The 26,514-nt window shown below is 42.8% G+C and overlaps 1 protein-coding gene across 1 annotated transcript in view; it reads right to left on the bottom strand.

Moving 5' to 3' along the window:
• LOC120927461 (pseudouridine 5'-phosphatase) overlaps positions 1-26,514 on the bottom strand; it is a 372,162-nt gene that overhangs the window by 188,890 nt on the left and 156,758 nt on the right. Inside the window, exon 2 of the mRNA XM_040338157.1 lies at positions 11,464-11,682. Within this exon, the coding sequence (XP_040194091.1) occupies positions 11,464-11,682 (219 nt within the window). The remainder of the gene's footprint in view (positions 1-11,463; positions 11,683-26,514) is intronic.

Genomic DNA, 26,514 nt, shown 5'->3' with positions numbered 1-26,514 from the left:
GTAAATTCTAAATCAGTGAATTCAAGCAGTAATAGACAAATGCAATAATAATTATGCCCTGACTATATTTTGTATTCCATTCAATGGCTCCTTGATAAAAAAAAAAATGTTAATGTGAGATACTCGTAAATGTAAACATATTTCCTGACAGACTAAATCCGGTCATAGATGATGCAATTTTCCAGCCGTATGGATTTCACAGACAGGATCGGATCAGATAGCACCGGGTGTCAGCAGACATGTCACAGCGGACATCCGCTGCCCCATAGGAGTGAATGGAGGCTCCGATCAGGTTTGCCTGAAAAACTGACAGGTGGACCTGATCGAAAAGCCTGTGTAAAAGGGGCCATAGCTCCAGAAAATGGTAAATGCTGAATTATATATATATATTTATATATATATATATATATATATATATATATATATATATATATAGTCGATTTAGAGTGGTTGATTTATTAAAGGCAAATAGGCTGTTCTCTCTGTAAGGGAAGTTGCAATTTACACAGGAAAATTCGCCCCACAGCTTGGTGAATGATGTTGACTTCCATCATTAAAATCATATGTAAGCAAAAATGTTTTTTTTTTTTTTCTTGCATGCGATTGAGTATTCTTTGCAAAGTGAAACTATCTTTCACTCTGGGGCAAATCTCCTTGCAAATTGCTGAAATTTCTTTAACTGCAGATTCATGTAGCTTTACACTAACTGTTGCACATCTTGCAACAACATTTTGGGTTTTTGGTTCTTGGAAACTTTATCTAGCATCAAAAAGTCAGCTGTGGGGTAGAGTTGAGTAAACAGTTCGAACTGAGCAAACGTTTAGCCAAAACATTGCCTGTTTGCCCATTCGGCTAACACCCAAATTTGCGGAACACTGCACAGTGCATTCTAGGCCCTGATTGGGAAAAACTTTGCTCAATCAGGGCACAATGAATCGCTTAACAATAGATGAGTCATCAGCTGTCAATGGGCTTCCCCGCTGACAGCTGAATGAAAAAAAAACAATTGTAGGTGCCCCGCCCTCTTGAACCACACCAGGCCACATGCCCCCAACATAGGGGGGTGCTTTGGGGCAGGGGATGCTCTACCCCCCACCCCAATGCACCTTGTCCCCATGACAAGGGCCTCTTCCCCACAACCCCTGGGCGGTGGCTGTGGGCAGGGGGCTTATCAGAATCTGGAACCCTAAGTGGGGGACCCTAGAACCTGGCCCATTTCTTTACTAAAAAAAACACACAACAACGTCCCCTGATCCATTGTCAATCATGATACTCGCCGGACCCAAAAAACAAAACAAAAAAACACTCCGCCCACAATGAAAGCTAACCACCGAATGCCTGTTCTTCCATTTGACAGTTCTTAAATAGGTAAGAAGCAGGGTCACCTGATGACACTGCCCCCTTGTGATGTCACCAACCCAGCATGCACTGGGTTCGGCAGTGTGGTGAGTGTTGAAAAAATAATTTGGCATAGAATTACAGAGCATTTATTAGGGCATCTATATTGTAAGATTGGGGGTTGTTAACTCTCGTGGTATGCGTTTTTTCAGTGATTCACACCAGTCAGGAACTATGTTTTAAGGGCATGGTAGCCCATTTTTATTAAAAAGGCAAAAATAAAAAGTTCAATCAAAGGTTTCCCTCGCAGGGGGTTATTCTCCATCAAATGCAAACAGAAAATGCTAGCCCACCTGGCTCTCTGTAGCAGTACTTCTGCACGTTATCCTGGTCACCCAGACCAGCGGACTCCTCAACATATGCGGCTTCCCTTGAGCGTCTATAGCTCTGCCTCTTGTAGTTACCAATTTTCTGTCTGTCTCCTACAGCCTCTCTGATTTCTGGAGACCTCCTGTCTCTTACAGGAGCTGTCTCCAACTGGGAGCCATGAGGTCTTAGCACACTCATTATAAGGGCTGTGCTCACTTGAGCACACACCCTGCTGGTAATCACAAAGTCTGGATACAGGGTTGGAGATTCCGTCCCACCCCAGACACTGTGGAATCTCCAAACTACAGAGCCCCATGACAAAGTACCAAAACCTGGAGAAAGCTGCACCATCAGTCTTCTCCAGTCCACATCTACGCTCTGTAGAGTTACACCCAGCAAATGTGCATACCCTGTGTCCATTTTAACACTATTTTTATTGGGACAGAGCCTCGCTCTGCCACAATATATACTATGTTTTAGCAATATGGAGGTTATATTATAACTGAATTTTAGGCTGCATTTACACCTGAGCAGAAAGTTGCACGATTTTACCGCAAATGTTTTTTTGCCGCGATTTTGCACAGGTCAAAAAGGTTACCAATGTAAAAAGCAGAAACAACACCTGTTATCTACCTAACAAGAAGCTCATGTACTTGTTTGAGCTTCAGGCCTTTTGATTCAGGCTACAAAACGCTCAGATGTGAACAGGGGCCATTTAACCACTTAACCCCCGCACCATATTGCTGGTCAAGGACCAGGCCACTTTTTGTGATTCGGCACTGCGTCGCTTTAACTGACAATTGTGCGGTCCTGCGACGTGGCCCCCAAACAAAATTGGTGCCCTTTTTTTCCCACAAATAGAGCTTCCTTTTGGTGGTATTTGATCACCTCTGCGGTTTTTAGTTTTTTGCGCTGTAAACAAAAATAGAGCGACCATTTTGAAAAAAAATGAATATTTTTTACTTTTTGCTATAATAAATATCCCCCAAAAATACATTAAAAAAAACGTTTTTTTCCTCAGTTTAGGCCGATACGTATTCATGGACATATTTTTTGTAAAAAAAAAAAATCGCAATAAGTGTTTATTGATTGGTTTGCACAAAGGTTATAACGTTTACAAAATAGGGGATAGTTTTATGGCATTTTTTTTTTTTTACTAGTAATGGCAGCAATCAACAATTTTTTTCAGTACTGCGACATTATGGCCGACACTTCGGACACTTTTGACACATTTTTGGGACCATGGGCATTTTTATAGCGATCAGTGCTATGAAAATGCATTGATTACTATAAAAATGCCACTGGCAGGGAAGGGGTTAACACTAAGGGGCGAGGAAGGGGTTAAGTATGTTCCCTGGGTGTGTTCTAACTGAAGGGGGGGTGGACTGACTGGGGGAAATGACTGATCGCTGTTCATACATTGTATGAACAGACGGTCAGGCATTTCTCCCCTGACAGGACCGGGAGCTGTGTGTTTACACACACAGCTCCCGGTTCTCGCTCTGTAACGAGCGATCGCGGGTGCCCGGCGGCGATCGCGCGCGCCAGGATCAGGGATGAGCGGGGACGCTCGCGCACGCCCCTATTAGCTGCTGGGAGAGATGACGTATAGCTACGTGATCTCACCCAGCAGAGCCGACCTGTTGCCGTATAACTGCGGCGGCTGGTCGGCAAGCAGTTAAATTAATGGGATTTTGCTTGTTTGGTGTTTTTTTTGTCTGTCGTTTTACAAGCTGAAAACGCTCAGGTGTGAATGCAGCCTTAATGTTTGCATGTCTTGTGTACAATAAAGTGAATTTATTTAATACTTTGGCTGAAAAATTCTTGTACAATATATAAAGTATAGGAATATATGTTTGGGGATCCACTCCAGATCTGGTTGAGTCCATAACCAGTGTTATAATTTTATTTTTTTCATACCTTTTCTTGATGGAAAAAAAATAAATACAAATGAAAAAAATAAAAGTAGGTAGCATGTTGGTCATTTTTATTTCTTCCACTTGCAAAATATATTATTTATTCCAGTCCTGCAAAGGCAATGAAATGCTGGGGAAAAGAGCACAAGGCCTTACCATATAATATAAGCAAGGATAAAATCTTTACATCAGAAAGGAAAATTTCTCTATATGCAAAACAAAGTAATATTGTACAAATGTTTTTGAGAATTTCTTACTCCTAACAGTAATCTTTTACTCTATTCTTTAGCTATCCCTAGTTACATCACAGGCTGTGTATACATTGGAAAATGAAGCGGACCATAGATGGGTCTTTTTTCCATTTAGCCCAAATGGATTCCCTTATCAACACAAGTGAGGTAAATGAAGGAATCTCCAATAGAAATTTTAAGGGAGGGGAGGGTAACAAACCCCGTGACTTTTGAACGGTGTCAATAAATAGAAAAAATATAATAAATAGAAAAATATAATTTATTTGATTAGTCACATACATAAAAAAGTGGAAGTAAACACAAACACACAATGAACAGATGTGCGTAGCTTCAGAGAGAGCCACATTCATGGCTTGTACATGGAATGCCCATTTCTATTTATTGACACCGTTCAAAAGTCCTGGGGTTTGTTACCCTCCCCTCCCTTAAAATTTCTTCTGTCAATATGGGATGTGGTGTCTTGACATTGATCTCCTATGCCTCACGTATCTTTTGAAGGAATCTCCAATGTTGAGACATTGTATTCCCAAATTTTTTCAACATTCCTGTTCCATAGAAGTTGATCTAACATTTGACTTTTGTCAAGCAGGGATGCTCGCACATGGATTGAAAGTCATCTGTACATGTAAGTTTAACACTTGTTACTATTAAACAACATGCAAGACAGTTTTACACTATGTGCAGACTTATTCTTCTATACATGTCGCTTTTTAAATGAGAATAGATTCTTGAGCTGTTTTGCTGAACCTGGGACACATACAACTGTTTGCTGCTCTGACAAGCACTTGTATCTGATTCCATGCATATTATAACCATTTGTAATTAAATGGTCAAGGTGCTCTGGTAAGCGGCTCATAGGGATGAGCCGAACACCCCCTGGTTCGGTTTGCACTAGAACAGGGATAAGCAATTAGCGGACCTCCAGCTGTTGCAAAACTACAAGTCCCATCATGCCTCTGCCTCTGGGTTCATGCTTGTGGCTGTCAGAGTCTTGCTATGCCTCATGGGAATTGTAGTTCTGCAACATCTGGAGGTCCGCTAATTGCTTATCCCTGCACTAGAACATGGGAAAAGGCAAAAAATGTGTTCAAACATGCAAACACCGTTAAAGTCTATAGGACACGAACATGAAAAATCAAAAGTGCTAATTTTAAAGGTTAATATGCAAGTTATTGTCATAAAAAGTGTTTGGGGACCTGGGTCCTGCCCCAGGGGACATGTACCAATGCAAAAAAAGTTTTTAAAACTGCAGTTTTTTTTGGGAGCAGTGATTTTAATAATGCTTAAAGTGAAACAATAAAAGTGAAATATTCCTTTAAATTTCGTACCTGGGTGTGTGTGTATAGTATGCCTGTAAAGTAGCGCATGTTTCCTGTGTTTAAAATTGTCCCTGCACAAAGTGTCATTTCTAAAGGAAAAAAATTTATTTAAAACTACTCGCGACTATTAATGAATTGTCGATCCCGGCAATACAGATCAAAGTCATTGAAAAAAATGTCAGGGATCCCCCCCACAGTTCATTACCAGGCCCTTTGGGTCTGGTATGAATATTAAGAGGAACTCCGAACCAAAAAAAAAAAAAAAGCGTGGGGGTCCTCCCAAATTCCATATCAGGCCCTTGTACCCGCCACAAAATAAAAAAAAAAAATGGCGTGGGGTCCCCCCAAAAATCTATACCAAACTCTTATCCGAGCACGCAACCTGGCAGGCCGCAGGAAAAGAGGGGGGACGAGAGAGCGCCCCCCCTCCTGAACCGTACTAGGCCACATGCCCTCAACATGGGGAGGATGACCCCATGTTGATGGGGACAAGGGCCTCATCCCTACAACCCTTCCCCAGTGGTTGTGGGGGTCTGCGGGCAGGGGGCTTATCGAAATCTGGAAGCCCCCTTTAACAAAGGGTACCCCCAGATTCTGCCCCCCCCCATCTGAATTGGTAATGGGGTACATTGTACTCCTACCATTTCACAAAGAAAGTGTAAAAAAATGTAAAAAAAACACACAGACACAGTTAGGATAAGTCATTTATTAAAAATAAAAAAAATGTAAATAAAAAAAAACATTCCAGCGATGCAATCCAGTCTGTCCAGCATTGTTCTCTATGACCCGCAGTGATCAGATGTCCAGCGATGCTGCAGTCTCCACTCCACGCGAAACCCTCATTACATAAGATGGGGGCCGAGTCACCTGATGTAATTGGGTGTTCCCCGAATAGGGAACACCCTATTACGTCGGCGGGTGACCGTGCCCCGTGACATAAGCTGACCCAAAGCAGCACAAAAGAAAGAGAAGAGAAAAGGGAACACTCCACAGGGATCTTACCAGGAGACACTGCTCAAAAGACCTGGATTGGCATCCATGCAATAAATAACACTCCTCCAGGAAGTGCCATGTCAGCAAACCCAGCCGGTGGGTGTGGGTACCCAGCCTAGCCACCTGAGCTGCAGAACCATCACAGAAGCAGCGACAAGGACGGGCAAAGTTGCCCAACTGCCACAGTAAAGGTGGTAATGGAGTGAGCATAGGGACAACCACCTTATTAAAAGGGGACAACTTCCCCAACCTGCCCTCTGTCAGAGGGCCACATGCTTGTCCCAAGAGACAGGCAAGCGATACCATCACTTCCACCAGTCGGTCCTATACAATACATATTAAAAAAAAAAAGATCATATAACATGAAAAAATATATAATGAAATATGCTGTAAATGGTGCTGGGCTGTTGAAAACTAAGTAATAAACTACAAAAACTATGTAAAATACAAGTACAATTTGAACACCAGCTGGCAAACAAACAAACACCCCAAACATGTGTCTCCCTCCATTTTTTTTTTTTTTTTGTTTACAAACACTGGTATCAGCTACATAAAGCTTCTGAAATGCAACAGTGTATTACTCAAAATGAACACAAAATGGCAGTAAAAATCCAATGAACAATGTATAAAACTTCTTAGGCCTCGTACACACGACCGAACATGTCCGCTGAAACTGGTCCGCGGACCAGTTTCCGCGGACATGTTCGGTCGTGTGTAGGGCCGACCGGACAATTTTCCGGCCTAGCGGACAGGTTTCCAGCGGACAAAAGTTTCTTAGCATGCTAAGAAACTTGTCCGCTGGAAGCCTGTCCGTCGGACATGTCCGATGGTCAGTACGACTCATCGGACATGTCCGCTGGCCCGAGAACCCGCGCATGGCATCGAAGTGATTAGACGCATGCGTGGAAGCATTGAACTTCCGGGTTTGACTACTTCCGGGTTTGACAGTAGCACTAAGCATTTTGATCCCCACCATTACATGATGGACACAACACGTAGATTGTTTTCCCAACATTAAATGTCCAGTACTTGCATGCCATCAAATAAATGACGCTATCACCATTGGGCAACAATAACTGGGTAGCTCTAGCGGACCCAAGGGCACTTTGAACAAAGACCGCAATGAGAGGTGCACCTAGGGGCCACCACATCCCAGCACAAAGTGACTAGAACTAATTCTATCTCTTATAGATGTAGCCCTGAAAACAAAGCCTGTGGATCAAACCAAAGCACATTTTCCCTTCACTACTGAGCACCTTGAACTAAATATTATCAACAATTAGAAATGCCTTTAATCTCAATCTACTTTTACATCTCAGAAGGCATTTTCAAATTAATAAATTATATCCGAACACAACATAGCCTTCTTTTGTTTTCTGTAACATGTCAGTACATCTCAGTGGCCTCCTTCTGTGAGGAATCTTAAAGAAGGAAAAAAGGAAGGTTTTCATTAACCTAGGTGTCAGAATCTTTTAGGTTGGTTATACAATATATCTGCTACTGTTCAAAGCACAAGCAGCCAGAAACAAAAATCAATTACCCTAAATATATGAAGAAATAAGAACTTTGTTCTCTACATTTATTAAAAAAGTGTCTGAAACCTTGTTTAAAGTGTCTTTCTATATAAAATCGCTCTGTAGAACATGCAAAAAAACTCTTTCAAAATGTGCAGTTATGAAAAGTACCCTTTGATCTGCCTGAATTCCTTCTTCCCCCTCAGCTTCATAACATAAGGTAGAGAAGTTCCGAAGTCCAGAGGGGAGAAGGAGGGCTGCTAACACTGCTTGGAATTTCACTGTAACAGAGGCAGCACTTTTAACAGTTATTTTTTTACTCATAGTAATAGCAAGGACCCTTCCTCAAGACTATAACCCCTTACCCTGTTTACATGTACTCCTTTAGGGGACCACAATTCATGGAGACAAAAGTCTGCCGCTGCATGGCACTGATACAGCACATCAAAGATTATTAGTCTTAAGCCCTGTACACACGATCGGTTTGTCCGATGAAAACAGACCGATGGACTGTTTTCATCGGACAAACCGATCGTGTGTGGTTCCCATCGGTTTGTTTTCCATTGGTGAAAAAAAAATAGAACATGTTTTAAAATGTTTCCTATGGATAAAAAAAAAAACGATAGAAAAAAACGATTGTCTGTGTGGAAGTCCATCGGTCAAAAATCCATGCATACTCAGAATCAAGTCGATGCATGCTCGGAAGCATTGAACTTCATTTTTCTCAGCACGTCGTAGTGTTTTACGTCACCGTGTTTTGGCACGATCTGATTTTTGACTGATGGTGTGTAGGCAAGACTGATGAAAGTCAGCTTCATCGGATATCCGATGAAAAAATCCATTGTGTGTACAGGGCTTTACTTAACTCATTAATCTTTTTCACGCTAATAAAGAAGATCTGACCTGTGGATGCTGTGCAAGCAGAGAGAAAAAGACTAGTAACCACTGTTGCCTGTGGTCTCGCTGCAACTGATCCTTTCCCCATGGTGGATTTGTCATGCCTTGTCTCGCACTGTGCCTCTGGATGGAGGTTATCTTGGTAGAGGCAGGAATTTGCTTCCTCATGTCAGAGCTGCCTCTTCATCACTACTGAACAGATGATTGGTGGAGTAATGATCAGGAAGCAGTAGGAGAGATGAAAGAAAACAATTCCAAGGAGAAAATAAAGCAGAATAAGGGAGAGTATGGCCATCTCCTTGCTAGTGCACCCCCATATTAAAGTATATTTCTCTTGTAGTCAAATGTGAGAAAAACCCACTATACTGAATGTGTGTTATGTGTTCCTATTCACACATCATACCTTACCTTTTATATGGTTTCTGTGGAGACTGTGTCATGGCTGAATGTAAGCATTTTTTATCTAGCTCACAGTGATCTGTTTCAATAACTAGCCTGGGGACTGGTTGAGTTCAGTTGTCATTAACTTACAATGGAGTAGCCCAGTTCCTAAACCTTTAACCTTTTGTTAAGATCGAGTGTTCAAATCTAGTACACTTAATGATATACACTGTATCTGTCTTCGGGCAGGGTTTACCGTGGTAAACACAACTTCCTAGCCTTTCTTAAAACAAAGAGAACAAGGTAGAATTTTTCCTTGCTGGTAGTTCCCAAAAAGAGCATCTAAAAAGGCAATGTTTAAATACTTTAAGTTTTGCTAATGGAGACATGTAACAAGTACGATATATCAAGTAGGTATTATCCCAATTTGGCTGCAAAAAAACGTTAAAAGTTTAACATGTTAGTATCTAAAGCAGGGATATGCAATTAGCGGACCTCCAGCTGTTGCAAAACTACAAGTCCCATCATGCCTCTGCCTCTGGGTGTCATGCTTTTGGCTTTCAGAGTCTTGCTATGCCTCATGGGACTGTAGTTTTGCAACAGCTGGAGGTCCACTAATTGCATATCCCGGATATAAAGGATCCATCAATTATTTTGCCCTACAGATCTTTCATGCAAGTGGCATATCATTTTGAATGAAACCCCAACAAGTGCAAAGTAAATAGAGTTCAGTTGTTGCTTATCCTGTACCTCCTCCTAGACCAGTTGTTGTGCAGCAACTGCAGTAACATTCTAAAATAGGACTATGATGTCTGGGTTGGTGCCAGGATTACACTGCAAAGATACAAACATATATGCCTTTCAACTCTGTACTTAACTGTTTGCCAAATATTCAGGATACATAACTAAATCAGTACATTGGTTGTAATACTGGTCTTCTGGAATAGCACATGCAGTAAAACACATGCCAATTTCATTTTGTTAATGTTTTAAGGTTGGAGTGGATGAAATCCTCAAACAAGCACGCACTTTCTACATTCAGAACAAAAATGTCATATGAAAATACATCCTTGTGTGGTCACAAAAAAAATCACACCAGGCTAGCAAGAAGCAATCCACTAGGTAGGTAGTGAAACATTCATGGAATGTTCTAATATGCTCTGCTAAAAACTTAATTGTGCATAAAACAATTTGTACAGAATAAATACAAAAAGCATTACGCAGTGAATCAACACTACACGAAAAATTATTATCTATAAAGGTAGCAGTCATCTAGTTATTTTACAAATACATTCTACAGTATCTTATAGTGGTTGTAAACCCTCACATATACCGAGTGAAGTCAACAGCCTCAGATGATATACAGAGATGAAACAAATCCTCCTACACAGGTTGTACTTGTTTATCTGCAGTCTTCCCCTCTCTATACCCTTTCAAAACTGCAGATCATGTTAAAAATCTTTCTTCATCTGTTTTTATCAGAGAACAGAGGGTGGGGAGACTGCAGTTACACTGTGTGAGAGCTGATTGTAGGAAAGGAACACACCCTCTTCACACACAGCAGAACTGTGTTGTTAATAGACACACTTTGTTATAAGCTCCCCCCCCCAACACAAATTTATATCAGGTGTTGGGGAAACTTGTCAGAAGTGACTCATGCTGATAACAGAGGGATGAAGCACCAGAGAGAAACTACACTTATGCCACGTACACACAATCGGACATTCCGACATCAAAACCGTGGATTTGTTTTCCGACGGATTGTTCGCTCAAACTTGTCTTGAATACACACGGTCACACTGATGTTGTCCACTACACAATTATGTGCCACTTTGTGTTGGTCTATCACACAAAATTCCAATAAAATACTTTTACGTTTTTGGTTGTAACATGACAAAATGTGGAAAATTTCAATGAATACCTTTTCAAGGCACTGTACATACATTTTCCACCATGGCAGTGCAGAAAGTATTCATTTCAGACTAATAAAAACGTTTCAAAGTTCCCTTTCAAGTAAAATAGGGATAACTGGTATAGTAATATATACAAACACAAGACGTATACACAAATTTCAATCCTGTTTTTTTTTTTATTACATTTTCTATTTATTTTTAATGAAGTGAAATAGGAAGGACCCCAGGACACACATGCTAGTCAAGATACCCACATTTATTCAAAAGCCTACTGATGTTATTTTAGTTATTACTTTTTAGAGAATTATCCTTTAAACAGAAATGTTTTGATACCCACAGTCTGACAGCTTTTGGGTCTACCCTTTAATCAAACCATGATAACAGGAAAAAAAAAAAAAAGTCTGACACTTATTTATAAGACATCATTGGCTAAATGGTAAAACAGTACAGCGTCTAGGTTTTGTGGCCTAGCCAGGTACAATGGAGGAGACACAGCTCCCTTTTCTTCAGAATTATGCACATCATGTCATTTCACAGGGCTTAATAACCTCACAATAAAATTGTCACTATACCTGGCATTAGGCAAGCAGTTGGAAAAAGCTCTTCCTGCTTAATTCGACTTTCATTCAGTAATTCTTCAGCAGTAATAGGAAGGTCGAGAACATCACGGATAATTTGAGCTGCCGGCAATGCCTTTTCCCCCATGACTAAGGATTTTACGTCCCATGTGTATTTTTTTCCAAATCGGTCACAGATTTCTTTAAATATCACTGTGTAAAGGCGCTCCGTGTCTGTAGAAGAAGGCATGTAAAAGCATTATGATGGATTACATGTATTGTTAAAGTGTGATACTAAGGGAGTTTGCATACATTCAAAATAAAATGGAAATACGAAAAAAGACCGAGTGACAGTTCAATTTTCCAAACTTCACAGATGTTTTTGTGACCTTGAGAATAATTTCTTCAAACAATAATTAGCATGTGTCTGTTAACAAAGAATTCCTATAGGTTAATCTTAATACTGTAATTATGCAGTGTAATAATTACTCAATGTACACACTTTTTTTTTGATACTTCAGTATATAATTATACCTTGCTGAAGTTAATTAAAAGGTAGATTAATTTAAATAGGAACACCTAGTATAATTCACTTTATAACTTATCAGGAAAAATACTAGCTATACTAGCAAATACCTGATATAATAACAATAATAATGATTTCAATATTATTATAAAGATATTCCATTCAAGGCATGCTTAAAACTAGTATATACATCAAACTACATTAATATGTTTTCATAGTACTCTGTAGCTGTCTCCTAAGTACTCATGTTCTGTAGCATTTGGTGCAATGGTGACATCATGAAGCCAGACAGTGCCTCTAATTCATAGCCTGCCCTTGATACATAATTACTATGCTTGAAAAAGAATTTCAGTAACTCCTCTTTTATGAGCCTTTTGTGCTCATAGTGGTTTAGCTGTTGGTCTTGCAAGGATAAAAACACTTTTTTTAATTTTTTTTATATATATATCTGTATAAGTGGATCCATGAATCCAACTGGATGAACTAAAGAACCACCCTGGTCTTATGTGTAGATTATATAAGACTATTGTAATTTAGAATGCCAATAATTCACACATGTACACACTGTCCTTTGTTAAATGTAGGCTGACTGAACTCATCTGTAAATGCATAAATTTTTTTTATACATAATTGCTGCAGTATGTACCATATTTATCGGTGTATAACACGCACAGGTGTATAACACGCACCCTAGGCCAGATTCACAGAAAAAGTACGCCGGAGTATCTGCTGATACTCCGGCGTACTTTCAAATTTGCCGTGTCGTATGATTATTTGTAATTCACAAACAAAGAAACTACGGCTTTTGGATAACATCCGACAGGCGTACGGCTTCGTACGCCTTCGGATCTTAGGATGCAATACTTTGGCGACCGCTGGGTGGAGTTTGCATCGTTTTCCACGTCGGGTATGCAAATTATCTGTTTACGGCGATCCACGAAGATACGCGCGTTTTTCGCATTCTCTTACGCCGTCGCTAGTCGGTTTTTCCTGTCGCAAACTTAAGCCTGCTATTTCATGGCTTAGATTTAGACCAGCCATGTTAAAGTATGGCCGTCGTTCCCGCGTCAATTTTTTTTTTGCGTAATTTAAATGGTACACGCCCCATTTGAATTAGGGGGGCTTGCGCCGGACGGCTTTACGCTACGCAGCCACAAGTTTACACGCAAGTGCTTTGTGAATCAAGCACTTACGATAAAAACTTGCGGCAAAGTAACATACGGAGATACGTTACGCCGCCGTAATTGTTCGTGAATCTGGCCCCCTATTTTTAAGAGGGGAGTTTCAGGGAAAAAAGCTTTCCACAGCCCCCTATGTATAACACATAGGCACAGTTTACCCTCGATTTTCAGGGTAAAAAAGTGAGTGTTATATGCCAATAAATACAGTAATTATAAGTGCATCTGCTCCTACAGTCTTCATTTGGTTCCCCTGCAAATTTCCATAAATAACTGTTTATCCAGTGAAGTCAACTAACCTAACGCAGCTTCCTGTGATGGTGTGGCAACCATGCTGTTGTGCTCTTGAATTATGAGTTGTCACTCACATGTATATACTGTACAGTATATGTATATATATAGTATTATGTGACAGTGCGACCCTGCTACTGTGGAAATGGACGTGGGAAGGACACAGGGTTTGCACGTATACAGAGCCAAGGTCTGCAGAATTAATTGTAGTGTGTAGAAAACTGGGTTTTTGGTTTTGACCGAATTTTGGTGTTCCCAGAGATTCCAAACTGTTTTGGGAGGGAAAAAATGATCAAGGTTTTGCAGCATCAGCTGTAGTGTTACCCCCCCAATGGGCCACACTGTGTGGAGAGTGGATAGGTGAGTATTAAGGAAAAACTTGTATGCCTTGTACACACGATCAAAATTTCCGATGAGAAAAGTCAGACGGAATTTTTTCATCGGCTAATTCAGACTGTGTGTGGGCCCCATCGGACTTTGATCCGTCTGAGTTTAGAAATAGAACATGTTTTATTTTTTTCCGATGGAAATTCTGATCGTCTGTGTGGAACTCCGACGGAGAAAAAAACATGCATGCTCAGAATCAAGTCAACGCATGCTTGGAAGCATTGAACTTCATTTTTTTGTCTCGTCGTCACCGCGTTTTGGACGGTCGGAATTTGGTCTGACAGTGTGTATGCAAGACAGCTTGAACAGAATTCTGACGGAAAATGTTATCCCATTGGAAATTGTGTGCACACTAGTGCTATTTGATCACATGTTCATGTGATTATGTAGTGCGAGTTGGTTTAGTTTTGATACAGTATGTTTTTGATACTACTGCATTTTTTAAAAAACATTTTTCCCTTAGTTTAAGCTGATATGTATTCTTCTACAGATTTTAAATGTATATTGATTGGTTTGCGCAGAAGTTATAGCGCCTACAAAATAGGTTATTGATTTATGGCATTTTTATTATTAGTTTTTTTTTTACTAGTGGTGATGGCGATCTGCAAATTTTATCAGGACTGCGACATTGCGGCGGACAGATCGGACACTTTTGACACTATTTTGAGATCATTTACAATTATACAGCGAGCAATGCTATAAATACGCACCTGATTACTGTGTAAATGCCACTGGCAGGGAAGGAGTTAACACAAGGGGCAATCAAGGGGTTAAATGTGTTCCCTAATTGTGTTCTAACTGTGGGGGGTGGGAATGACTAGGGGAGGAGACCGATCAGTGTTCCTATATGCCAGGAACACAAGATCTGTTTCCTCTCCCCTGATAGGATGTGGATCTGTGTGTTTAAACAAACAGATCCATGTTCCTGCTCTGTCATGAGCAATCGCATATGCCCGGTGGACATGGCAGCTGCAGGGCAAACACATCACCTCTCGAGTGGCACGGCGGGTTCACGCGCCCCCTATACTCCAGGAAAGCCAAGGACGTCATATGAAGCCCGCACGGGATTGGAAAGCCACCTTGAGGGCGTAATTTTATTATAGGCGAGAAAGTAAGTGGTTAAGGAGCATATGGCCCCATTGGCTGTTAAGGGGTACACAGTAGCCCCACTCATTCATCATTCACCATGTACCCCAAAATGATTGACACAGTTGTGGAATCTGGGGGCCTCTTTATTGTTAAAGGGGTCTTTCAGATTATAACTTCCCCACCCGCAGACCCCCAAAACCACTGGGCCAGGGTCATGGGGAAGAGGACACGTGGCCTGGTATGGTTCGGGGGGGGATCCACACTCTCATCCCCCCTTTTTTGGCCTGCCAGGATGCAGGCTCAGTTAAGGGCCTAGTTGGGATTTTGGGGGAAACCCACACATATTTTTTTGGTGTGGAGTCCCTCTTAAAATCCATATCCGACTCGAAGGGCCTGGTATAGATTGGGGGGACCCGTACAGTTCTTTTCACTCATAGCTCCTTTGTTCACATCCCCTTAGCTGACAGAAGGGACACCAGCAGGTGTCATCTCCTTAACAACCAATGACTCATCCCTGCTGCAGCAGAGATGAGTCAAAATGCAGTAGTTTTAAAAACATATCAAAATGCTCCCTTGGGCAAAACAACGTTACCTTATGTCGCTTTGCCTTTTGGCCACTACTGGGTGAATGCGCGCCGCCGGAGACGATGTGAGTGCCCAGTGGGCGCAATGACCGCCAGGCACCCGCGATCGCTTGTGACAGAGTGACAATTGGGATCTGTGGGCCAAATTCTCAAAAGAGATACGCAGACTTAACTGCTGTTCAGCCTGCGTATCCCTGTGCCTAACTTTGGAAACGATTCTCAAAAGGCTTTTTCCAAAGTTAGGCAGAAAATCTGACATGTGTAAGACACTTACACGGTCAGATTTTAGGATGCAGTACCGCATCCGCCACTGGGGGCATTTATCATTGAAATGCAGCTTTGCGTATGCAAATGAGGACTTAAGCAGATTTTCAAAGCATTTCAGCACTTTGATTTCTGCCTAAGTTCCGAATTTGCCGGCGCAAAACTAGGGCTGGTTTTATAATGTGGAAAGTTAGCCAAACCTTGTAAAGGCCCATTCCAGCGACGGCATTTGGTATGCATTCCTGAGGGAGAACTCCACGGCAATTTTTAAATTCAAAACCGGCATGGGTTCCCCCCCAGGAGCATACCAGGCCCTTAGGTCTGGTATGGGTTGTAAGGAGACCCCCCCACGCCGAAAAATTGACGTAGGGGGTCCCCCTACAATCCATACCAGACCCGTATCCAAAGCACGCTACCCGGCCGGTCAGGAATGGGAGTGGGGACGAGCGAGCGTCCCCCCCTCCTGAGCCGTGCCAGGCCGCATGCCCTCAACATGGGGGGGTTGGGTGCTCTGGGGCAGGGGGGCGCACTGCGGGCCCCCCCACCCCAGAGCACCCTGTCCCCATGTTGATGAGGACAGGACCTCTTCCCGACAACCCTTGCCATTGGTTGTCGGGGTATGCGGGCGGGGGCTTATCGGAATCTGGGAGTCCCCTTTAATAAGGGGGCCCCCAGATACCGGCCCCCCACCCTAAGTGAATGGATATGGGGTACATCGTACCCCTATCCATTCACCTGGAGGCAAAAAGTAAAATGTAGTAAACACACAACACAAGGCTTTTTAAAATAATTTATTATTCTGCTCCGGATGCCCCCCCTGTCTTCGTTATTAGCTCAATTACCAGGGGGGGCTTCTTCTTCCACTCTCCGGGGGTCTTCTCCGCTCTCCGGGGGGGGGTTTCTTCTTCCGCTCTCCGGGGGGGGCTTCTCCGGACTCCGGGAGGCTTCTTCCATCTTCTCCCCTCTTCCGCTGTTGACTCGGCGAACCCCGGTTCTTCTGCAGCTCTCCGGTGCCTTCTTCTTCAGCGCTGGCTGCCTGCTATGTTTGTGTGTTAGCTCGATTTCAAACAGGCAGCCGGCGCGGTCTTCTGTGACGTCATCTTCTCTTCTGGTCTTCTCCCCTCTTCCGATGTTGCCTCGTCGCCTCTTGTCACTGTAATGATGGAAGCGCGCCTTGCATCACATTTATATAGGCATCACCGTCCCATCATGCTCCGGCAGGTACCCACGTGGTGGGTGCCTACCCACGTGCACCCACCACGTGGGTACCTGCCGGGGCATGATGGGACGGTGATGCCTATATAAATGTGATGCAAGGCGCGCTTCCATCATTACAGTGACAAGAGGCGACGAGGCAACATCGGAAGAGGGGAGAAGACCAGAAGAGAAGATGACGTCACAGAAGACCGCGCCGGCTGCCTGTTTGAAATCGAGCTAACACACAAACATAGCAGGCAGCCAGCGCTGAAGAAGAAGGCACCGGAGAGCTGCAGAAGAACCGGGGTTCGCCGAGTCAACAGCGGAAGAGGGGAGAAGATGGAAGAAGCCCCCCGGAGTCCGGAGAAGCCCCCCCCCGGAGAGCGGAAGAAGAAACCCCCCCCGGAGAGCGGAGAAGACCCCCGGAGAGTGGAAGAAGAAGCCCCCCCTGGTAATTGAGCTAATAACGAAGACAGGGGGGGCATCCGGAGCAGAATAATAAATTATTTTAAAAAGCCTTGTGTTGTGTGTTTACTACATTTTACTTTTTGCCTCCAGGTGAATGGATAGGGGTACGATGTACCCCATATCCATTCACTTAGGGTGGGGGGCCGGTATCTGGGGGCCCCCTTATTCATCAAAAAAAGTTGGATGTGAGCCTTTGGTCGGAAATTCCGACCGTGTGTATGCTCCATCCAACATTTTCTGTCAGAATTTCCGCCAGCAAAAGATTGAGAGCAGGTTCTCTAATTTTCCGACGGAGAAAGTTCTTGTCAGAAAATTCGCTCATCTGTATGCAATTCCGATGCGCAAAAAAACATGCATGTTCAGAATCAAGCAGAAGAGCCAAACTGCCTATTGAACTTTATTGATGCCAGCTCGTCGTACGTCTTGTACATCACCACGTTCTTGACGGTCGGAATTTCAGACAAGATTTGTGTGACCATGTGTATGCAACACAAGTTTGAGCCAAAAAATCCACAGAGTTTACGATCGTGTGTACAGGGCATTGGATCGTGGATGTCTGTAGATGTAGGGATTTTAATGTTAGGCTGGACTTCTACTCTAATGCCGTGTACACACCAGGGCTGTGGAGTCGGAGTCGGAGTCGAGGAGTCGGAGTCGGGGGAAATTTTGGGTACCTGGAGTCGGAGTCGGAGTCGGCAAACAATGCACCGACTCCGACTCCGACTCCTACTAAATTTAGATTGGAATAAAAAAAAAAAAAAAGCAAGTTTAAATGTCCCAATTCACAAAAAGTTATAATTAATGACTTCTCTACTGTAAGAATAAAGACCAATGCATGCAGTGCCTCACGTAACCGCAAAACGAACACGTTAAGTGACCGTGAAGAAGCATGCTTTTCATGTGCTTCACTATATGGCACGCAACGCACAATTAGGAGCTGCAATACTTATACTTTCCATAGTGTTGTGTTCTGCTTTTACAGGGAACGCATGTTAGAGAACCAGTAAGTGTCCAAATAAAAAAATTCCAACATGAGTTTTATAAAGCACTAAAAGAAGTTGAAAAGTATGATCGCTCATCAAAACTTACTGTTGAAGAAGCCATCCTTGTTTATCCAGAGATCGTTAGTGATGTGGCCAGAATAGTTACTGCAATGCCACCCACCCAAGTCAGTGTCGAAAGATTATTTTCAGCCCTAAAAATAATAAAGTCTGACTTAAGAGCCTCTATGAAAGAGGATCTGGCAGAGGCAATTATCTTCCTTAGAACTCTACTGTACATTGAATTGATTTGCATTTGCTAAGCCTAGAACTACATTTCAAGATTAATATAAACCATTTCTAGGTTTTGCAGATTTTGTTTTTGGTTCATTATAGATAAGCTTTGTTTTTGTTCTAAAACAACCAAATAATGTGGTTTGTATTTTTGAACTGGTAAAGATCCTGTTCCTGATGTTTATGCCTGCTGCTACTATCCAGTCACTTGATTGTTTTCATTGTGTTTGTCTTTTGCTTAAACTGTGCAATACAGTAGACTGTTGGCTTCCCAGCCAGTAGTCCTGTGGTAGGTTGCATTTCTTTCCCTCAAGGAATGTATAAAATACATTCGCATATTAATACAGAGGAGTCGGAGTCGGGGAGTCGGAGTCGGAAGTACATAAAACTGAGGAGTCGGAGTCGGAACATTTATCTACCGACTCCACAGCCCTGGTACACACCATCACTTTATGTGATGAAAAAAAATGACGTTTTTAAAAACGTCAATTAAAATGACCGTGTGTGGGGAAAACGTTGTTTTATGTCTTGTGAAAAACGTCCAAAAAAAATTGAAGCATGCTTAAATTTTTTGTGTCGTTTTTCAAACGTCGTTTTTTGTGTCACAAAAATTGACCGTGTGGTCAGAAACCGGAAGGGGACGGTAGCGTGAGCATGGAGGAGTGAGAGCGCGCTAGCTCAGCATAGGTCCGTGGTGCACCTCGATAGGAGAGCGGAGGATTTGAAACCCCGACCAGCACTGGAGACGACAGACAGGGAGAGCGGCTTCCGTAGCGTCAGCTGAGAGCGGCTGCAGTAGCTTCACCTGAACAGCTGATGCCGCGGCGGGGAAGGAGAGCTGGAAGCTCGGGAAGCATACAGACGCCGAGTCACACGTACATAACGAGGTATATGACGGTGAGGAGGGAGAGCACAGAGCGGGCAGACGCTGGTGGATACAGCACTCTAAGAAGGAAATCCCTCATAGAAAGCTCCTACCAAGCCGCCGTTGTGACACCCGGAGTAGCGGCAGAGGTGAGAGCTGAAGGAAAAAGGCTGGACGCCGGAGCGGTGAGGTCCATAACATCTATAGCCTCAACTACAGCTCCAGGGGTTACAGCGCAGAGCCGGGAGACGCTGAGAGAGACAGTCGCAACAGGAAGCCCTACAGTACCCCCTGAGGTGGAGACAGAGACGGAGCAACAGCTCAGAGGAACCCCACACCCCTCTGTAGAGGTACAGATAGTATCAATAAGTAAAGCATTAACTGTACAAGATACACGAGACCTGGCAGGGGACTATATTGTAATGCCTATTGAAACACGTCCTGTAATAAAAACACTTGAAGCCAGGAGTGGGGGTATGGACAACAAAGTGGATAAATTAAAGCAGGATGATGGTTTGGTGGGGGGGAACATACAGCCGGACCCCCAGAGGGTAGGGGGGATGACGGAGGTATGTGAGCAAGGGTTACCCCCTGATATGAAACAACTAAGTAGGCTTATCCAGGCCCTCCCATCAAAAGAGGACATACAAAAAATGCTGATGGATATAACTGGCATGTTGAAGGAGGAGATGGAGGAGGTGCGGGTAAGAGTATCCGCCGGTGAACAAAAAATATCGGTCTTAGAGAGGCAGCAAGCCACAGGGGACTGTAGACTGGAAGCACTGGAAAGAAAAGTCCAAATACAGCAACAGCAGCTGATCAGATTGCAATTAAAGACAGAAGAAGCTGACAATAGAAGCAGGAGAAACAATGTTCGCATAAGAGGCATACCGGAAAGCTGCGAGGGGCTGGCATTAAGGGAGGCTGTCCCAGCAATCTTTAATAAAATCTTAAAAAAAAGCCCAGGATCACCAATAGAGCTGGATAGAGTACATAGGATTCCCGCAGCAAGGAATCTGGATCAGAGTGACCCTCGAGATGTACTGTGTCGGATACATTTTTTTGGAATAAAGGAGGATATTATGAGGGAGACCTGGAAAGCTGGAGCTGTGGAATGGGAGGGGTCGAATATTCAGTTGTTCCCAGATTTATGTTGGCAAACAAAGGCAAGACGCCGCTTGTTACGGCCGTTGCTTGAGCACATACGCTCCCAAGAGGCCACATACAGATGGGGGTACCCGCTGGCTATTAATATTAAAAGGGGTGGCAGAAATTTTAATCTAAGAGAACCATCACAGCTTCCAGCACTTTTTGAATTCCTTGGTACAATGCCCATAGAGGTACCAAACTGGTTGGACTTGACGCCAGCCGAGAGTGGCTTCGAAAGGATATAAGATATAAGATGAGAGGAGAAGAACAGTGTGCATTCCCCCTTCCCTCTTCCTCAAGTCGCAGACCCTGGACCTCTCTCTCTCTTTTTCTCCTTTCTCCAAGGGAAGGGTCCTTTTTTCTTTTTTTTCTTTTTTTTTTTAGGACTCTTTTCCTTATATAAAAGTTTTTTCTTCTTTTTCTGAGAGAGATATTTCATATTCTGAGTAGAGAAGGGTAAAACCTGAAACCTGAAAGCTGGAAGTCGCTGGTCTTGGATTAGGAAACCCTTTTTCTTTTTTTTTTTTTTTCTCTTCTATCTCTTCTCACCCTTTAACCCGGAAAGGGCATAATTTTGAGATTTTTGCATAGTCATTGAATAAGAAGTGCTATTGATGGCGTAATAATGATATGTAATAATGATATGCATGCGTTTTGGGTTTAAGAGTTGCGGATATGATTGGTCTTCTTGTCCACTGTAGGGAGGGAAAGGGGGAGGGATGGGTGGGAAGGGGTGGGAAGGAGGTGAGGGTTTGGTATATTTTGGGGTTTGGGGGGGGAGGGTGGGGGGAGGGGGGGGATATTTATGGGTTTTTCTCCCATTATTTTTAGGATTTTTTTTTGGGCGGTTGTAATTTTCTTTTTTGGGGGGGTTTATGTGTGGTATTTCTTTATGTAGGGGGGCGAGGATAAGGGGGGGGTGGATGGGTGGGCTAGGGCGGGGGGGTGAGGGGAGGTCACTATTTCACTATGACACTAATTCAATCATAAGGGGGGCTAACACTATATGATTAAGGTAGAAGGGATGCAGGGGTACATGAGAGTAACCCCTCATAAGGGTACTAATTAGAGGGATATGGGGATTGTTCAGTATTATTTAAAGACACTAAAGACACTAAAGACAAGGGGTATATAAGGCCTTCACAGGGTCAATTCACAATGCACTGAAGTAACAGGGAGGGGGGATAGGGAATGTTAAACCTGGAGGGAGGGGGAGGATGGGGGACTGGGATAGGAGGGTAGGGGGGGGGATCGATGGGCAAGGAGGGGGTAATAAGCAATCACCAAAGCGAATGAAAGGAGAGGACGGGATTAATGGGAGCTAAAGAGTGGAGGGAGGAGAGAGAGGGGAAGAATGGGGGGGGAGGGAAACGTTATGTAAAAAAAAAAAAAAAATTTTATGTATAATATTGTATAATACTGTGATTATGGAGAAGCGGAGGTTGCTGTGGGTGGACGAGCGGGGGGGGGGGGGGGGGGGGCGGATGGACAATTGGGGGGGGGGGTATGCTCCCTCAAGCACCCGGCTCCTCCCCATTTCCTGTTTGGGCCCTACTCCTTTCCCACCGGATAGATTAGAGGTGGGGGGGGTTTATAAGAGATAATTAGATGAGGTGCACCCGGTCCTATGCGAAGGCGTGACTCGCCTCAGTGCTCATGTACTGATCCCCATTTTTAGCGCCTCTCCTCCGTATGGAGGGAAGTCAGAGACGCTAGGAGTTTTTTTTTTTATTTTTTTTTTTTCTTCTTTTTTTTTAGTTGTTCGTCCGAGATCCTAGGGGATTAATCGGTGCGGGCCTTTTTGTTCCGGTGGTTTTTTTTTTCTCTATCTCTCCTCCTTTGCCCTCTCTCTCTGCGCGCATACGGCGCCCCCCTCCTCTCCCCGTCCCCTACCCCCCTTGTGGGTCGGGCGTTCTCGCAACTGAGGGGACCGAGGGGAGCCTCCTCTCCCTCGATCTCAAGCTTAGGGGGAACACGGTAAAATTTAAAGGGAGAAGAGAGGAAAGGGAAAAGAGAAGAAAGAAAAAAAAGGGGGAAAAATGTCAATCACAGTAATGTCCTATAATGTCAAAGGACTGAATAGTCCGGAGAAACGATCTAAACTAAGGGCAGAATTATGGAGAGCGAAGGCACAAATAGTATTTCTCCAAGAGACTCACTTTAAAAAAAAAAAAACACCAAAACTAGAAAATTATAGATTCCCAAAGGTGTATCATAGTTCTTCAACTCTAACAAAAACAAAGGGAGTATCAATATTGCTCTCTAAAAACATCTCATGGAAAGAATTAAGCGTAATACAGGAAGAGGAAGGAAGGCTCCTTATTGTGAAAGGATACATTGACGACCGGAAGGTGACCCTGGTAAATGTATACTTGCCCAATGAGGGACAAGTTGGGGCATTAGAGAAATACATAAACAGGATACAACAGAATATGGAGGGGATTTTAATAATGGCAGGAGACCTAAATATTGCCTTGGATCCAATTCTAGATACATCGAGGGGATCCTCACACCTGGCATACAGTAAACTAAGCAAAGCTAATAGACTCTTGCAAGAGATACAGGTAGTAGATTGTTGGAGAACCAATCATCCCTATGAGAAAGATTACACCTTCTTTTCAGCTAAATATAGAAGCTATTCTAGAATAGACTATATATTTATTTCACAAAATTCCCTACAAAGTATAGAAGAGGCTTCCATTGGGTCATTTTCAATATCAGATCACGCACCGACAAAATGTACATTAAAATGGGGGAGTACTGAAGCACGGGAATGGCAATGGAAAATTAATGAGTCCCTCATAAAAGACCCAGAATATGAAGGAAAGATAATCCAGGAGATGAAGATGTTTTTCTCCAACAATGTTGCAGGAGAGGTGTCCCCAATGTGTATTTGGGAAACACATAAGTGTTTTGTTAGAGGTATCCTGATATCTTTGGGGTCCCATAGGAAACGTAAGACAGAAGCACAGATGGAAACCTTGCTAGGAGAAATTCGAAGATTGGAAAAAATGCATAAAAAATCATTAGCTATACAGGTAGAGAAGAAGTTGAGGAAGACACGAGAGGAACTGAACTTATTGCTAACGGATAAAGCAAAAGCATTGCTGAGAAGGTGTAGACAAGCTTTCTACGAATTTGGCAACAAACCAAGTAAAATGTTAGCAAGAGCTTTAGGAGAGGTAAGAGCGCAAAACCATATAGAGGGTATAAAATCAACAGGAGATAAGATAATAAAATCCCCACAGGAAATGGCGGAAGTATTTAGGAACTATTATGTGGATCTATACCAGTTGAAGGGGGAGCAGGAGTCAGAAAAAACTGGGGAGAGGGAGAGAAAAATAAAAGAGTATATAGAGAAGTCGGAAATGCCAAAGCTATCAGAAGAAATAGGAAGAAGTTTAGAAAACCCAATAACAGCGGAAGAAGTTAAAAATACGCTAAAACAGTTAAAACCAGGTAAAGCCCCAGGACCAGACGGTTTCAACCTCCTGTACTATAAGACATATGTAGAAGAACTGATGCCGAGATTCTTAGATGCATTTAATTCGATACGGGAGGGACAGGAGATGCCAGAGGAAACTTTAATGGCACACATAGCGGTCATAAAGAAAGAGGGTAAAGACCCAGCGCAATGTGCCAACTATCGCCCAATTTCATTGCTGAACGTCGATCTAAAAATCTTTGCAAAGATTCTTGCTAATAGAATAATACCAAACATTCCGGGGCTGGTACACCAAGATCAGGTGGGCTTCACGCCAGGAAGAGAAGGCAGGGAAAACACCCAAAGAGTAATAAATGCTATCCACCTCTCGCAGACATATAAAATGCCCTTAGTACTAGTATCTACCGATGCTGAAAAAGCATTCGATAGGGTAGATTGGAAATTTTTAAAAGCAATTATACAACATATAGGTCTGCGAGAGGGGATGCAAAGATGGATCACGAGCCTTTATTCCAGACCCAAAGCGAAAATTAAGATAAACAGCATGATGTCCAAACCCTTCGAAATACGAAACGGAACGCGGCAGGGATGCCCCTTGTCACCATTGATTTTTATTTTGACGTTAGAACCTTTTTTGAGGACAATAAGATTATGTACAGATATTAGAGGTATAAAAGTGAAGGGGGGAGAACAGAAACTCGCGGCATTTGCTGATGACTTAATGTTTTTTGTCTCGGAACCAGCACTATCTCTACCCCCACTGTTAGCCGAGATAGATAAGTATGGCAAACTTTCAAATTTCAGGGTGAACTACAACAAATCGGAAGCGATGGGGGTAGAGATAAGCATTATACAACAACAACAATTGACTAACTTTTTCCCATTTAGATGGACAAACTCGCATATAGGTTACCTGGGGACTAATATTCCAAAGAAATTAAGCAGAATACATGAGTTAAACCTAGCACCTTTGGTAAGACAATTGAAAAAAGACCTACAGAAATGGGATAAGGAGGTGTTTACCTGGTTTGGTAGGATAAACATTATTAAGATGAATGCAATGCCGAGAGTGCTATATTTATTACAGACACTACCAACAAAAATATCTCAGGGAGTCCTCAAAGAAATCAGAGGGAAGTTTGTAGGATTCATATGGGCAGGGAAACCAGCTAGAGTAAGAAGAGATATCCTTACATTATCTAAGGAAAAGGGGGGAGTAGGATTTCCAGATCCGCTAGCCTACTACGAGGCAGTACATTTATCGAGAGTGTTAGACTGGTGTGTAAGGCCAAAAAATAAACCTTGGATTCTACTAGAACAAGAAGTGACAGAGATCCCACTTGAGGGACTAATATGGCTCTCGAAATCGGTGATATCTCAGACAGTGAAAAGACATCCGATGATAGGGACGACAATTAACATTGTGAAAAAAATATTTAAAAACGTAACAGATGAAAATGGAGCGAACCCGATGACTCCAATCCTAGGAAACCCAGCGTTTGTACCGGGTATGAAGGACTTAGGGTTCGCGAATTTAAAAAATAGCGGACAAACCAGACTGATACATTTCCAGAGAGAGAATCGGATAATGACAAATGAAGAAATAGAAAGAGATCTATCAGAGTACATTGATCCCTACATGAGGAGACAGTTAGGGGGATTTCTTCGATCTATACGGGGACACATTAGGATGAGAGAAATACCAACAGAGTTTGAGAAAATGTGTCTTAGGGGAGAATCGGTAAGGCATTCACTTTCCATATTCTACTCCTTGATAAATGAAATGAAAGCACCGCGAGAGATAGGCTTTATTCAGAAGTGGGAAACAGACTTAGGAGTTAGATTTACGGAAATTCAGAAAAAAAAAATCTTCCAATTTAACCATAAAGCTTCAATAGCGTCCAAATTTCAAGAAGGAGGATATAAGATACTGAGCCGATGGTATAGGACACCTGAGGTATTAAACCAGATTTACCCTCAGGTGTCAAATACCTGCTGGCGATGTCAAAAAGAAGAGGGAACACTCTTACATATTTTCTGGAACTGTGAGGGGGTTAAAGATTTCTGGAAAATGGTAGCTGAAGTGATAGAAGAAATAACGGAGACAGCACTAGGAGAGGAACCGGCGACTTATCTGCTATTAGACATACCTATGTCAATAGAGAAATACAAAAAATCTCTTGTGAGACATTTAGTGGTTACAGCTAGATCGTGTATCCCGATACTTTGGAAGAGCACATGCTATCCAAGTAAGGCACAATGGTTAGCTAAAATTAAGGAAATGCAATGCATGGAGAACCTTACGGCATCTCTAGGGGAGAGGGAGGAGATAGTGAGGGAGACATGGGA

Source organism: Rana temporaria, chromosome 2, assembly GCF_905171775.1.
Source record: "Rana temporaria chromosome 2, aRanTem1.1, whole genome shotgun sequence".
Lineage (NCBI taxonomy): Eukaryota > Metazoa > Chordata > Amphibia > Anura > Ranidae > Rana > Rana temporaria.
Note: the sequence above shows the minus strand (reverse complement) of the source record. Positions and strands in the feature narration are given on the sequence as shown.